The 17,291-nt window shown below is 47.4% G+C and overlaps 1 protein-coding gene across 4 annotated transcripts in view; it reads right to left on the bottom strand.

The window, feature by feature from the left end:
* The window catches only part of cop1 (COP1 E3 ubiquitin ligase), a 171,441-nt gene that overhangs the window by 128,884 nt on the left and 25,266 nt on the right, over positions 1-17,291 (bottom strand). For all 4 annotated transcript variants that reach the window (XM_038795194.1, XM_038795193.1, XM_038795192.1 and 1 more), the window contains exon 3: positions 6,550-6,614. In XM_038795194.1, coding sequence (XP_038651122.1) covers positions 6,550-6,614 — 65 coding nt within the window. The remainder of the gene's footprint in view (positions 1-6,549; positions 6,615-17,291) is intronic.

Here is a 17,291-nt window from a genome sequence, read left to right on the forward strand (position 1 = left end):
CTGCATGCCAACATTTTATGATTCACTTACAAGAAACCCAGACTCTTCATGTTGCAGCATCCCACAGCCTCTCTCCATTGGAATAAAATGTTACTTTTCTATTCTTTTCAGCAAAGTGGACTTAAATAGGGACAACTCGTCTCATTTCCATCTGACTCACAACTGGCACTGCAACCTAACTCCCAAACCTTCATCATCATGCGTCACTCCTGCTGGTCATTTGCACGCTGTCCCCTCGCTCACCCCACGGAGGAGCCACCGTCATTCTGTCACCACCCCCAGCTCCACCATCTCCTCGCTGTGACCCGCAGTGTTGCAGTCTCCCCACTGAGATCCACAGGGAGCCAGCATCCCTCCAATACTACAAACACCCCATCACCAGCACCTAGTCATGACCCTCAACACTGCCACTGCCACCTCCACCCAGCGCTATCCCCCAGCACTGGTGCCCCCACACTGCCATCCCCACGCTGTGACCGCTGTTACCCGCAGTGCTGACAATTCCAACGCCGTGACCCGCAGCTCTGACACTTCCGACAGTGAGCCCCAGTGAACACCTTCACAGAGTGAACCCTAGTGCTGAAAGCCCGCACACAGTGACTCCCATACCATGACCCCCCCAGTTCTGCCACCTCCACACCGTGACCTCCATGCTATGATCCCCAGGAGCCACCTTTATTGTGCTGCAACTCCAAGGCGACGCATCCTACAGCGGCCTCTCTCATCTCGAGAACCTTCACTGACCCACTATCAATGCAAGTGTATCTTTCCTTAAATATGGACACCAAAATTTCACACAGTTCAGGTTTGATTTTACCAAAACCCTTTACAGAATCACAGAATTGTTATCGCACAGGGAGAGGCCATTCAGCCCGTTGTGTTTGTGCTGGCTCTTTGACGGTACACATACCATTCCCCCATCTTCTCCCGATTCTTCCCTTTCAGACCAAAATCACGGATGATACGAAAATTGGCGGGGTGGTAAATAGTGAGGAGGATAACCTTAGATTACAGGAGGGCATGGACGGGCAAGCCAAATGGGCTGATCAGTGGCAAATGGAATTCAATCCAAATAAGCGTGAGGTGATGACTTTGGGCAGGACAAACAAGGCATGGAAATACATGATGAACCGAAGAACCATGGGAAGCAATGCCAAGGCAAACAAGACTATGGGACAAGTGCTGGAAAATGGGATTAAAATAGGTGCTTATTTTTGACCGGCGCAGCTGCGATAGGCCAAAGGACCTTTTCTTGCAAACCTCCATGACTCTCTAACTCTATAATCTAATTCCCTCATGAATGTCTCGATTGAACCTACCTCTACCACACTCTCAAACAGTGCATTCCAGATTCTAACCCTCGCTGTGTGAACCAGCCTCCAAACTCTCTCAGATAGAACATTCCAGATCCTAACTACTCACTGTGTGACCCTGCCTCCACACTCTCTCAGACAGAACATACATACATAGATACATAGAAGTCAGGAGCAGGAGGCCTTTGGCCCTTCGAGCTTGCTCTGCCATTCATCACGATCATGGCTGATCATCCAACTCAATAGCTTAATCCTGCTTTCTCCCCATAGCCTTTGATCCCATTCTCCCCAAGTGCAATATCTAGGGGCCTCTTGAATATATTCAAAGTTTGAGCATCAACTACTTCCTGTGGTAATGAATTCCACAGGCTCACCACTCTTTGTATGAAGAAATGTCTCCTTATCTCTGTCCGAAATAGTTTACCCCGAATCCTCAGGTTGTGACCCCTGGTTCTGCACACACCCATCATTGGTGACATCTTCCCTGCAAGTGCCCTGTCCAGTCCCGTTAAAATTTTATAAGCCTCTATGAGATTCCCCCCTCATTCTTCTGAACTCCAGCGAGAACAATCCCAATCTAGTCAATCTCTCCTCATATGACAGTCCTGCCATCCCTGGAATCAGTCTGGTAACCCATCACTGCACTCCCTCGAGAGCAAGAACATCCTTCCTCAGAGAAGGAGACCAAAATTGCACACCAGGTATGGCCTCACCAAGGCCCTGTATAATTGCAGCAACACATCCCTGCTTCTATACTCGAAACCTCTCACAATGAAGGCTAACATACCTTCTTTACCGCCCACTGCACCTGCATGCTTACCTTCAGCAACTGGTGCACAAGAACACCCAGTTCACACTGTACACTCCCCTCTCCCATTACTACCATTCAGGTAGTAATCTGCCTTCCTGTTTTTGCTTCCAAAGTGAATAACCTCACACTTATCCAAATTATACTGCATCTGCCATTGATTTGCCCATTCGCCCAACCTGTCCAGATCATGCTGTAGGATCCCTGCATCATAGAACATACAGTGCAGAAGGAGGCCATTCAGCCCATGGAGTCTCCACTGACCCACTTAAGCCCTCACTTCCACCCTATCCCCATAACCCAATACCCCTCCTAACTTTTTTTGGACACTAAGGGCAATTTTAGCATGGCCAATCCACCTAACCTACACATCTTTGGATGGTGGGAGGAAACACCCGGAGGAAACCCACACAGACACGGGGAGAACGTGCAAACTCCGCACAGACAGTGACCCAGCAGGGAATCGAACCTGGGACCCTGGCGCTCTGAAGCCATAGTGCTAGCCACGTGTGCTACCGTGCTGCATCCTCATCATAATTCACCCTCCCACCTAACTTGGTAACATCTCAAACTTTGAGATGGTACATTTTGTTTCCTCATCCAGATCATTAATATATATTGTGAATAGCTGGAGTCCCAGCATCAATCCCTGTGGTACCCCACTAGTTACTGCCTGCCAATTTGTTTCCTCTCTGCCAACCAGTTTTCTATCCACCTCAATACATTTCCCCCAATCCCATGTGCTTTAATTTTGCACAATAATCTCTTATGTGGGACTTTGTCAAACAGCTTCTGAAAGTCCAAATATACCACATCGACTGGCTCTCCCTTGTCGACTGTACTGGTTACCTCTTCAAAAAATTCCATCAGATTTGTCAAGCATGATTTTCCCTTCATAAATCCATGCTGACTCGGACTGATCCTGCCACTGCTTTCTAAATGTTCCGCTATAAAGTCCTTGATAATGGATTCAAGCATTTTCCCCACTACCAATGTTAGGCTTACTGGTCTATAATTCCCTGCTTTCTCTCTACCTCCATTTTTGAATATCGGAGTGATGTGAGCAACCTGCCAATCTGCAGGGACAGTTCCAGAGTCTATAGAATCCCAGAAGATGACCATCAATGCATTCACTATTTCCAGAGCCACCCCCTTAAGCATTCTGGGATGCAGATTCTCAGACTCTGGGGATTTTATCCACCTTCAATCCCATCAATTTTCCTCACACCATTGTTCTACTAATGTTGATCTTCCTCCGCTCTTCCCTCTCACTAAACCTTTCATCTCCAACATTACTGGGAACTGATTTGTGTCCTCTTTTGTGAAGACAGAACCAAAGCATGTATTTAATTGCTCAGCCATTTCTTTGTCCCTTATTATGTATTCTCCTGTTTCTGTCTGTAGGGGGCCTACATTTGTCTTTACCAATCTCTTTCTCTTCACATATCTGTAGAAACTCTTGGTGTCAGTCTTTATGTTCCCTGCAAGCTTCCTTTCGTACTCTACTTTCCCCTTCTTAATCAATCCCTTCGTCCTTGTTTGATGAATTCTAAACTGCTCCCAGTCCTCAGACCTATTATTTTTCTTGGCCAATCTGTATGCTTCTTCCTTGTATCGGATACTATTTCTAATTTCCTGGTAAGCCATGGATTGGCTCTCTTACCCACTTTGCTTTTCTGACAGGCAGGAATGAACAGTTGCTGTAGTTCCTCCATGCGTTCCTTGAATGTTTGCCACTGTCTATCCACTGTCATCCCTTTAAGTAACTCTCCCTAATCTATCAAGGCCAACATTCCAGATCCTAACCACTCACTGTGTGTAAAGTTTCTCCTCATGCCTCCATTGCTTCTTTTGCCAATTACCTTAAATCAATCCCTCCACCAACAGAATAGTTTCACCTGATCGACTCGATCCAGAATGCTCATGATTTTGAACATCTCGGTCAAATCTCCTCCCAAACTGTTCTTCCGAAACGTAAAGTCCTGTCTCTCCAATCTATCCACCAAACTGAAATTTCTCATCCCTGGAACCATTCTCAGAATTTACAGTGCAGGAGACCATTCGGCCGATTGAGTCTGCACCAGCGCCCTTGGGAAGAGCACCCCACTTCAAATTCCTAGGAGTGCACATCACCAAAAATCTGTCCTGGTCCACGGTAGCACGGTAGCATGGTGCTAGGCAGCATGGTGGTTAGCATAAATGCTTCACAGCTCCAGGGTCCCAGGTTCAGTTCCCGGCTGGGTCACTGTCTGTGCGGAGTCTGCACGTCCTCCCCGTGTGTGCGTGGGTTTCCTCCGGGTACTCCGGTTTCCTCCCACAGTCCAAAGATGTGCGGGTTAGGTGGATTGGCCATGCTAAATTGCCCTTAGTGTCCTAAAAAATAAGGTTAATGGGGTGGGGTTACTGGTATAGGGTGGATACGTTGGTTTGAGTAGGGTGATCATTGCTCGGCACAACATCGAGGGCCGAAGGGCCTGTTCTGTGCTGTACTGTTCTATGTTCTATGTTCCACCCACGTCGACGCTACCACCAAGAAAGCACAACAGTGCCTATACTTCCTCAGGAAACTATGTCCACACTGACTCTTACCAACTTTTACAGATGCACCATAGAAAGCATCCTGTCTGGCTGCATCACAGCGTGGTATGACAATTGCTTGGCCCAAGACCGCAACAAACCTCAGAGAGTCGTGAACACATAGAACATACATAGACACAGAACATACAGTGCAGAAGGAGGCCATTCGGCCCATCGAGTCTGAACCGACCCATTTAAGCCCTCCACTTCCACCCTAATCCGCGTAACCCAATAACCCCTCCAAACCTTTTTGGTGACTAAAGGCAATTTATCATGGCAAATCCACCTAACCTGCATGTCTTTGGACGGTGGGAGGAAACCGGAGCACCCGGAGGAAACCCACGCAGACATAGAACATAGAACAGTACAGCACAGAACAGGCCCTTCGGCCCTCGATGTTGTGCCGAGCAATGATCACCCTACTCAACCCCACGTTTCCACCCTATACCCGTGACCCAACCCTATACCCGTGACCTTATCCTTACTTTTAAGGACAACTACGAGCAATTTAGCATGGCCAATCCACCTAACCCGCACATCTTTGGACTGTGGGAGGAAACCGGAGCACCCGGAGGAAACCCACGCACACACGGGGAGGACGTGCAGACTCCGCACAGACAGTGACCCAGCCGGGAATCGAACCTGGGACCCTGGAGCTGTGAAGCATTTATGCTAACCACCATGCTACCGCAGCTGCCTGCCCCGACATGGGGAGAAACATACAGACTCTGCACAGACAGTGACCCAGTGGGAATCGAACCTGGGACCCTGGCACTGTGAAGCCACAGTGCTATCCACTTGTGCTACCGTGCTGCCCAGTCCATCACAACGAACCTGCCTCCCATCCATTGACTCCGTCTACACCTCCCACTGTCTGGAGAAGGTGGGCAGCATAATCAAAGACCCCTCCCATCCGGCTTACTCACTCTTCCATCTTTCTTCCATCGGGCAGTAGATAAAAAGTCTGAGAACACGCACTAACAGAGTCAAAAACAGCTTCTTCCCCGCTGTTACCAGACTCCTAACGACCCTCTTATGGACTGAGCTTGAATAATACTACACTCCTTATGCTCCACTCGAAGCCCGAGTCTCTGTATTTGGCATTGTGGACCCCGTGGTGCCCTTTTATGTATTTTCTTTTTATTTTGTTTTCTTTTCATATACTGAATGATCTGTTTTAGCTGCTCGCAGAAAAATACCTTTCACTGTGCCTTGGTACACGTGACAATAAACAAATCCAATCCAATCCAATTCAAGCCCACACCTCCACCCTATCCCCGTAACCCACCTACTTTTTTTGGACAGCTAAGGGCAATTTAGCATGACCTAACCGGCACATCTGACTGTGGGAGGAAACCTGTGCACCCGGAGGGAACCCTCGCAGACATGGGGCGGAAGTGCAAACTCCATACACACAGCCACCCTAGACCAGAATTGAACCTGGGACCTTGAAGCTATGAGGCAGCAGTGATAACCACTTTGCCACAGTGCCGCCTCAGTACGACCATAACATACCAGTAACATTCACCACCCACAGGCTTCTTCATGTCTTCTTGTATTTTGGTGCACTCTTCTCTATTAACAATATCCCTAAAATTAATATCTGTGAATTTAAACACCATGCCCAAGCCCAAATAGTTTCTGTATCTGGTGAAGAACAGCACTACTCTCCAATTCCTGACAATGTCAGCAACTTCACTTAACTCCTGCCCATTGGTTTCTGCTTTGTAGCTATCTTTCAATCCATTCCACGAAGTTAACACCGCACAACATGAGCCACTTTTTTGTCACCAGTGGGGTACATTAAGCACAAGTCAGTCACTTTGTCTAATATTGCCCATCAGTACTTACTGGGTGTTCAAGTTTAAGTCGTTTTTCTTCAGATCTTTGCTTTTGTTTCAGGATGAGCTCATTAACTACAAAAGAACAGGAAATAATTACCCAGTTTGCAACCAAACAACGAAACAAACTTGTTGTAAGTTAATCTTAAATTAGTGAGAATGGGCTTTTCCTTTTCTCATGACACCAACTGAAAAGGCACCAAAAATACTCAGACTGAAGAGATTGGAGCAGGAGGGTGGGGACGAATAATAATAAATAATAATCTTTAATGTGTCGCAAATAGTCTGCATTAACACTGCAATGAAGTTACTGTGAATATCCATAGTCGTCACATTCAGGCGTATGTTCAGGTACACAGAGGGAGAATTCAGAACATCCAATTCACCGAACAAGCATAGAGAAAACCTCTATTTACTGTCACGTGAGAGTACCTTTAAAAAATGGGTGTTTAAGAAATGTACCTTTAAGAAATGCGGATTTATCAGTATGTCAAGTGTGGGTGGAGCTGGGCTGTCTGTCAGCTTTCTACTTGCATTTTCGGCTGTTTGCTGCAGGGTCTGTTTTAGTTTCGTTTTCAGTGTTGATCTCTTGATCATTTGGTGAATTCAGAATTATAAATGTTCTCAGTGGTGAATATAAAACCTAATGTGCTACTGTTAAAATATTTTTCTTTGTCTTCTGGATGTGTTTGGGAAGTTATTAAGCATTATTAGTGTTGTATTCTTTGGGGGTTGTATTTGAATTAATGGTTGCTAAGATGTTCACTGTATGTTTTAAAAAAGGGGTAACTTGAATTCATAGAATAAACATTGTTTTGCTTTAAAAAATACTTTTCCATTTCTGCTACACCACACCTGTAGAGTGGACCGTGTGCTCCCCATACCACAATCTATTGAAAGTTGTGGGGTCAGGTGAACCTCCATCATACACTTTGGGGTTCTCAAAACCCTGGCTCATAACAATTGGGGGCTCGAAGGGGATAAAAGTCTATCTATTGGATTAGTTCAGTGAACTTAAAGACAGTGAGGAGTGAGCATATTGTGGGTGCTTTTCAGGTGTGGTATTTTAGTTTAAGTAGAGAGCGTGTTGAGGACAATGGCTCTTTCAGAGGCTCAGAAGTTTTTGGGGTGGAGACTATCACACGCAGTACCTTACGGACAGAGACTAAAAGCAGACTGTTAGATTGGCAAAAACATTGCAGTTAACATTACCTTACAAAATGCGAAAAGATGAGGTAATTATGGCGATGGATAAGCATTAAAGTTGCCTGAAGATACAGTTTGACTCATTTGAAATGGCAAAATTCAGTTACAAATTAAACAAATGGAACATGAGAACTAATTAAAGCAGCTTTGTAGCCACCTGTGGTGGCCACGTCCCGTTTACAAAATGGACACTTGCAGAGAAATGAAGGGAAAAATTGGACAATGCTAAGAAAGGCAAGTGCAAGGTTTGTCTGTGGATTGAAGTTTGCAGCTCCCAGACAAGACTGATACTACCAGCCATTAGCATACTAATGAGCTATCTCCAGGGACAAAGAGAAACATTTAAGCAAACGATACCAGAGCAGACTCCCCGGTGCCAGTGAAGACTAAAACAAAGACGGCCAACGTCACCTAGGGCCCGCCCAGCGATCAGGCAACCACCCTTTATTGGAGAAAATCAATACAGATGATTAGAATATGGTCCAATTAATTGGGGCCAAGTTCAAGGCCTGCCCAAAAGAGCGCGAAGCCCCTTTGGGGTATAAAGAGGAGCCCCCAAGACAGATCGCTCTCTTCTTCTTCTTCTTCATCTTGGCCTTTGCTCTCAGTGACGAGACACCCGCCAAGCACCAGACAAGTAAGTCTAAAGTCAACGCACGCTACAAGATAGGCGCTCCTAGCTACTATTCTATACAAGTTCGATGCCAGCAGCCTCAGAACCAGACAACGGCCACTGTTCCTCTGACTGAGTGGGCACCCGAAGCTAAGTATTGGCTTTTAGTAATAGTGATAGTTTAGTGAGTAGAGTTGGTGCATGAGTATAATTGACTGTGTGTGTAAATAAATGTGCACTGATTTCAAACTTACTAACTGGTGTATTGAGTCTTTGATCAGTATTCGGTTTTGAACCTTGTGGCGGTATCGAAAGGATACCTGGCGACTCTTGAGCTAGCATAATTGAAACAGAGCAATTAAGGAGAGAGCATAATGAGCAATATTTACTGGCGAAACCTGACAGGACTCGACTAAGAAGTGGCCCCACCACTCCGAGAGAACCAAAGATTTGAATTAGAAATCCAATTGGAAACAGAAAAACCACAAGTGTTTGAGCAATACTGATCAAGCCTCCAGAATTCAGAAGTGTATTAATGCATGCGTACTAACAGGGATACAAGGTAAACCTGAGAGATTTTGTCGCGTAAAACTGTCGGGAGTTTTGTAAGCCGGAAATCAGCGTAAGCCATACCCATGTCCACATCACGCTTTATTATCCCCTGTTCCAAATTCAGTAGAGAATCCAGAGATAGGAAAGATGGCAATGAAACACCTTATGAACCCCCAGGAATTTGAGGTCGCAGCGACCAGTAGAGTAGGACAGTGTCCCGTTTGGGAAGAGGAAATTAAGAAATACCTCAAAATATGGCCCCTTTGGAGTGAATTCTGCGCTAATGAGGAAACAGGTCCCGGGAGTATAGGACATACTTGATTGGAGAACCTGACAGAGATCCACAAGATGAGCTTGGCGAAAGCTCGCAAGCCGATGGCAATCATGTCCTGTCTGGCACAATTGCGAGGCAGAGAGGAGGTCGTTCGGACGCTCCGTCGAGAGATATAGCAGAGAGAAAGAACCAGTGAGGTAGACGTGAGTGAGATTGAGAAGAACAGAGATTTGAGAGAGAAGTTGGCAGCAAAGGACAGAGAGGTGGATGATGCCAAGAGGGCACACCAGTCTTGTCTTACGCACTTAAGTAGCTTCCAGACGCAGTACGATAAGGCCTACAAGGACACACAACGTGCGGTCTTGGTACGACAGGAAACCGAGCAGCAGGTAGAAAAATTGCAGAAACAGTGCAATGATTTAAAAACAGCCCTACGAGCACTCCATGCTTCCACAACGGGACAAAGGCAGAGCTCCGTAGACCACGCAAAATGCCGGAAGCAAATTGCAGAATTGCAATCCTCGCTCTCAGCTCAAAATGGATTTCAGAGTACATTCGGACCCCAACTAAATCAGGAAAACGGCCCAGATTGGCAGGAATTAAATAAAACGGCCCATAGATACGTACATGGAGCATGTACGCTGGAGAAACCCCGGAAAAAGGAGAGCACCCCAACCCCCCGCTGAACAGGCAGAACACACTCCCATGCACCCGGTAACCACACACCGCAGCAGAACCAGATTTTCTCTAGACAACCCCTTAACCGTGACCCAATTACGGGACGCGTGTGGAAAAATTACACCGTTCCTCCCCACTTCAGACCCCCCACCAATTTTTCCCTACAGTAAAACAGCAGGCCACCATGTACGGCCTGGACGAGAAAGAGCAGGTAAAGCTCACAGTTTTAAGCCTCGACCCTTCAGTGGTGGCAGCCCTTCCCGACCCACAGAATGGAGGAGGCGGCACACTCCAAGAGATGCATACAGCGATCCTTGATGTGATCGGCTACAACAGAGACCACCCGGTAGAAGGCCTAAACAGATGAAGGCAAAAGAAAACAGAGCACCCCACAGCGTTTGCTGGACGCTTGTGGATACACTTCACAGCCGTTTTTGGAGAATTAGCCCACGCCCATTTGTCCGCAGATAACATAACCAAGTGGACTCAAATCCTGGTCTCTCATGCAACAGAGGCAGGACAGAGAGCTTGCACGAATTACGACCCCTCAGATGAGGCCCACAATGAGAATTGGGTTTTGAAAAGGTTGTCCCGCGCTTGGGAGCAATCCGTTCACAGCAAAACCACATTTAACAAACCCGAGGAGGAGCAGGCGGATGCAGACATGCATACAGTTAAAGCGCATCAGAACCCCGCATGGGTAAATGAGAGTAGGAACAGCCCACCCCAGCCCAAATCACAGGAGTGTTATAACTGTGGACAGTTAGGACACTTTGCACGAGTGCGCAACGCGCCACAGAATAACAGAGTCCAACAGACAGGCACCCTAAATAGGAATAGGGCAAAGCCTATCCATAGTGTTTGCGCCCGTTCAGACATTGAGACATGAACGGCACAGACTGACGGTGTTCGGGCTCCCCAACCTGGGTCTGCGACACCCTTTGGGATACGTCCGGTCGAGCCGGGTCGTAGCAGGCAAAGTCCGGGGTCAGCCCGTAGAATTTCTTTGGGACACAGGACCACACTCAATTCCTCCATGATGTTCCAGAGGGACACGTGGCCCACAACAGACACCATTACACTCAGCGGCTTTACAGGTCACTTACAACAGGGACACATCACAGCCCCCATAGCGATACAAATCGGTAACATAACAACCAATCACCCCATAGTGTTAGTTGATCTGCCCCACACAGCAGAACATATTTTAGGGATCGATTTTATGAGCTCCCACAACCTTTCCTTTGATCCAGTCAATAAATGTGTATGGAAAATGGCAAAGGCATCACGGGCCCCCGCCACGCTCACAGTAGGAGAATATGAGAATAGAATCAGCTCCATAGGAGACTTCTGGTTCGATCCGCGAACCATTAGTACAGACAGACAGATTAGGGCAGTCCTGCAAGAACACAAAGCAGCATTTGCACAGCACAAGCACGACTGCGGCAAACTGGCTGGCTCTGTGCATATCACAGGTCCTGACCACAGACCCCAGAAGCAGTACGGATTTCCCCAAGAGGCAGAGGGAGAAATCTCGAAAGTCATAGATAGCTTTCTAGACCAAGGCGTACTGAGATCAGTAGCCTCCACAAACAATGCGCCAATTTGACCCTTCAGGAAACCGGATGGATCATGGAGACTGACCACTGATTACCGGGAACTGAACAAAGCAACCCCAAACCCCAGCAGCAGCCCCCACCGTAGCCATGTGTGCTGAGACCATGCTCAAACAGGGACTCCAGTCAAAATTCTTTTCAGTTTTGGACATTAGTAACGGATTTTGGTCCATTCCATTGTCTAAAGCATGCCAGTATAAATTCGCCCTCACTTTTAAAGGACAGTAGTATACGTGGATGTGCCTTCCACAACTCCCCCTCCATTTTCCACTGACAGCTGGCAAATGGATTAGCTAAATTTTCCCGCCCCGATTGTCTGGGCCAGTATGTAGACGACCTGCTACTGCAGACAGACACAAAGGCAGAGCACATTTCGCTTCTCGCAGAACTCCTGGGACTCCTGAAAGAAATTGGCTGCAAGGTAAATCCCAAAAAGGCCCAGATTTTGGAAGATAAAGTGATATACTTGGGAACAGTTATCACGCATGGTAAACGCGAGCAAAAGAGGATTGACCCGATCGTCAAATTGCCCCTTCCCCACAACGTCTCAGCCCTCCGGTCATTTTTAGGACTGGTTGGCTACTGCCGAAACCATATCGACAGTTTCACCACGAAAGCAGCGCCCCTATCTGAACTAAGCAGGCACCTTGGGAATGGCTTCCACAGCAAACGGATGCTTTAAAGAGAGCACTCAGCACAGCCCCGCACTACAGGTCCCAGACCCCCTATCCCCGTTCGCTATCGAGGTAGCAAGCACCGACCGAACCCTTTCAGCCGTTCTCCTCCAGGAACGCCATGACCAGTTATGACCCGTAGCATACACCTCACGAGTTTTAGACCCTGTCGAGCAAGGATTTTCTGCCTGTGAAAGGCACCTGCTTGCAGTTTTTTTGGGCAGTACAATACTTCGCATACATAACAGGACTCAACCCCATCACCATCCTCACTGAACACACCCCAACACAGCTATTGTTAGACGGCCGACTTAAAGATGGCACAGTAAGCCAAATCCAAGCAGCCCGTTGGACCCTTCTTTTACAGGGACGGGACATCACAGTTAAACGAACAAAGACCCACACTTTCCTTGCAGACAATTTACAGTACCCAGGCACCCCTCATGAATGTGAGATTATCTCCACACAGCACAACACAGGCCCATTCATTCCGAAGACACCTCCCAGGAAAATAGGTTGCACACCCCAGAGACCCCAGCCCACAGACACGTGCGCACCCCTGAAAATTTATGTGAATGGCTCCTCCACAGTTTTGAATGTCAAACGAATAACAGGTTGTGGCATTTATGTAGAGGACGTGCAGGGACGCGCCCTAGAAGAGATTTCCCTAAAGTTGCCAGGACACTTAGGCTCGCAAGCAGCAGAACTGACAGCAATCGCGTACATTATAGACCACCCCAACTCGTTCCCCACCCCAGCAGACATCTATTCGGACAGCTTCTATGTGTGTAATAGTTTGACGGAATTCCTACCCCTGTGGGAAACAAGAGGATTTGTTTCCGCAGATGGAAAATCCCTACCCTCAGCCCCATTACTCCGCCATATTTTAAAGCAGGCAAAGGACAGGAAATATGGCATTGTTGAAGTCCGCAGTCACCACTGTTCTTCCCCCCCTGGTAATGTCAAAGCAGACGCCCTAGCGAAGGCAGGTTCTAGACATGGTTATTTTTGGAACCCCCCCCCCGAAAGCACCCCAGTACACACAGTTCAGGTCTCACAGACCAACATACAGGATTTAGCTCAGGCTCAGAAACAGGATGAGAAACTCAGGGAAGTTTTAAAGGGATCCTTCCTAGCCCCTTATGACAAGTTTAAGAATTCTATAATCATACATGACGGTGTGATTCTGAAGGACGGCAATTATGTAGTACAAGAGCAGGACAGGAACCACCTCATTTGCCAGTTCCATGACAATCATGGACACCAAGGAAATGAGCCCCCTTTAGCCCACCTCAGACTGCTCTGCTGGTGGCTAAATTTAAAAGCCGACGTGACACACTACATAGAGAATTGCTTAGTCTGTGCCCAGAACAATCCGGACAGATATGCAAAAAAGGCTCAATTTAGTCATACCCGCCCCGTTAATGGCCCCTGGACTAATCTCCAGATAGATTTCATAGGACCCCTACCCCCTTGCAGAAATGGATATAAGTATGTGTTGGTGGTCATCGACACCTTCACAAAATGGGTGGAAGCTTTTCCATCGTGAACAAATACGGCAAAGACAACCACAAAAATCCTAACCCACCACATCTTTACAAGATGGGGACTCCCCCACAGAATACAGTCTGATCAAGGCTCCCATTTTACATGACGAGTTATGAAAAACGTCCTCACAATTTTCGGAATAACTCAAAAGTTTCATATTGCATACCACCCACAGTCAAGTGGTATCGTCGAACGAATGAATGTACATTAAAAGCCACCCTCAGGAAAATGGTACAGCAAAACAACAACAGCACCTGGGATTCAGTTCTCACATTTGCGTTAATGTTTTTAAGAAACACGGTATCCACGTCCACAGGATACACCCCCCACACTCTCATGACCGGACGCCCCATGAAAGGGACACAATATTTATTAGGATTGGATTTGGCCAGCCCCGCAGCGACAGCCCTCACACATGAAAACGCTGTACAGCAGCTAGTAGAGAACGTTACAGCAGCCCAACTCGCAGCAGCTGTGAAACTGGGAACACAGAAGTAACAGAGCAAGGCTTGTTTCGATAAGACAGAGCATGCTACTGAGTTTGCAGTAGGGCAGCAAGTGATGCTTTCCCTAAACAACCAAAATTCATTCCTTTCACCGAAATTCTCAGGTCCGTACTCGATTTCGGACAAAGTAAGCCCCTCGGTATACAAGATCACATATCCCAATGGAAAATCTGCGTGGTTTCACATAAACCAGCTCAAGGCTTATGGCACGCAGAATAACCACACACACCACATCCTGCTTGCAACAGCAGATGAGCACGCCCCACCGACAGATGACGCGTTCCTACCCTCCCCCAGCCAGTCCAGCCCGTCCTCAGACTCAACTTCAACACCACCCCCAGACACACTACTCCACCTCTCCCCGCCCCCAAACAGCAGCGACAGCAACAGTGATTGCGACAGCACTGACGACAGCCACAGCGCACCACGTTATGACTATCCCCCGTACCAGGCCCCACTCCCAGCGATTCCGAGCATGATTCTAGTGACCCCTTTGAGATCACCCACATCAAAGACCTTGACCCAGACCCACCGCCCGACAATTACAGATTGCACCCCAGCAGTTCCAAACTTGACACACGATTCTGGCACCGAGACAATTCATTCAGGCTCATCCGGAACGATGAGATGGACCCCAATTCGCCCCACGCAGCTTTGGCAAGGTTACTCCAGTCGAGAATATGGCAGCCGGGAGAAGATGATGACATTGAGTCTGACTCCCACCAAACGAATCCCTTTGCGACTCGGTTCGCTACCGAAAACTGAGGTGTCCACATGATGGTAAAAAGGAACCGATAGAGAGATATGGTGTCCTTTCTAATGGAACCTGCACCATGTTTGTTGCATGTTTGTTTGTTTGTGTTTTTGTTAAGTGTTGTTGATTGTTTAGAATTTGCACGTTTTCCCAGCCCCACGCCACCACTCCTTTAACGCCCCCTGGCAGTTAATGGAACAAGTTTGTCCACGGACAACCGACTAGCTTATCCGCAGAAACCTCTGAGAACTTGCCCAGACACCGGCTCATAACTGCTCTTCTGATTCGAGAGAAGAGGCATTACTGCGACCCCCATGACGACCACATTCGTACCCGTTCTTGCCGGTTGCAAAGGCAGTGGAGAAACGGCACTAATCCCCACCCTGCCGGAGGACCCCACTCTGGTCAGCTACGCTCGGGTAGAGCACATGCGGCACTGATCAACGTCCTACCCGAGGAATCCATCAATTTCTTACCCGCCGCGGCCCATACGCACCTCATTTTGCCTCTTTCAGTTCAAAAATGTTTTTGGTTTGTTTCACAGCGACCCTTAGGTTGCCCTCCACATGCTATTTACATCCTCAAACATTGGGATGGTAAATCGCACAGGCTGCGAGACGGCTCGCACTGTTTCAGTATTTTATTTCTAGAATGTCTTGCCCAGCAATTCGGTTTAAAAAAAAATGAGTGAGTCACAGATGGTTACCAATTATAAACGGTTATTGGCAATAAAGGACAGACAAACACACGAGATCTTAAACAAGATAATAAGATATTATGCTTGTGTTCACAGGATTCCAGAAACTCAAAGACTACAAGAGAAGAGAGAAGAAAGAAGAGAAGAAAGATGAAGACGACCTCCATCTTTGTCACATGGATCTTAGCGGGATCCCTTCGGCTGCGCGCGGACGCTAACCCCCTCACCCCTACCCCACAGGCCATCAATGATTCCCTCCCCTGCAATACACAGAGCCCAGCGACAGTCAACAGTACCCTGACCTGGTGTGATATGTTTATCAATTTGTATTCACTTTCATATGTTGCAGAAGTACTTTTAGCACTGGCGATACTTTGCAGTGTCGTGCAGACTATTAGGATGAGGAAATGGCGAAGGAGAGCCTACCGCTCTCGCACCCCGGTATACAGATTTAGATCCCCTATTTTCGGATTTCACCAGACCCCCGAACCCCTTGACATGGATTAAAGTGCATCTGTTCCTTTGTGTGTGTTTTGTTCGTCTCAATAAAGAAGTGTGCTCTCTGTGCTTCACTGCCAAGCCAGAGAAATTTGTATGCTGCTATTTTGTACAGTTTAAGATGTTAGAATATGTTTGGATTGTTAAAGTGAGAATAGTTTATTGAGAATAGTTAGAGGTTCCAGTTTTTTCACTTTTGTTATGCATGACTTTATGCCATAGCGCCCCGTAGAGTTTTTTTTTGGTGATGTATGTATTTAAAATGATTTAGGTAAAATTGTATTGTATAGTATAGGACAGTGTAGAGCCTAGTAATGGGTGCCCTGCTTGGTCAGAGAACGAAGACGACACAGTAATGTGATCCTTCACGCTTTGCGTTGAGGATCACAAGGACGGAGTGTAGCCACCTGGGGTGGCCACGTCCCGTTTACAAAATGGACACTTGCAGAGAATGAAGGGAAAATTGGACAATGCTAAGAAAGCAAGTGCAAGGTTTGTCTGTGGATTGAAGTTTGCAGCTCCCAGACAAGACTGATACTACCAGCCATTAGCATACTAATGAGCTATCTCCAGGGACAAAAGAGAAACATTTAAGCAAACGATACCAGAGCAGACTCCCTGGTGCCAGTGAAGACTAAAACAAAGGCAGGCCAACGGTCACCAAGGCCCGCCCAGCGATCAGGCAACCACCCCTTTATTGGAGAAAATCAATACAGATGATTAGGATATGGTCCAATTAATTGGGGCTAAGTTCAAGGCCCACCCAAAAGAGCGCGAAGCCCCTTTGGGCTATAAAGAGGAGCCCCCAAGACAGATCGCTCTCTTCTTCTTCATCTTGGCCTTGGCTCTCAGCGACGAGAGACCCGCCAAGCACCAGACAAGTAAGTCTAAAGTCAACGCACGCTACAAGATAGGCGTTCCTAGCTACTATTCTATACAAGTTCGATGCCAGCAGCCTCAGAACCAGACAACGGCCATTGTTCCTCTGACTGAGTGGGCACCCGAAGCTTTTACTTCACCAAGACTGGGGTCTTGGTGAGAGGCAGTGCGTGGGGTGAACTCAACCTCTTCTTGTGCAACAATGAGCTTGATTCAGTTTAAGGTAGTGCATAGGGTACATATGGTTCAGGCGAGGA

Source organism: Scyliorhinus canicula, chromosome 4 (genome assembly GCF_902713615.1).
Source record: "Scyliorhinus canicula chromosome 4, sScyCan1.1, whole genome shotgun sequence".
Taxonomy (NCBI): domain Eukaryota; kingdom Metazoa; phylum Chordata; class Chondrichthyes; order Carcharhiniformes; family Scyliorhinidae; genus Scyliorhinus; species Scyliorhinus canicula.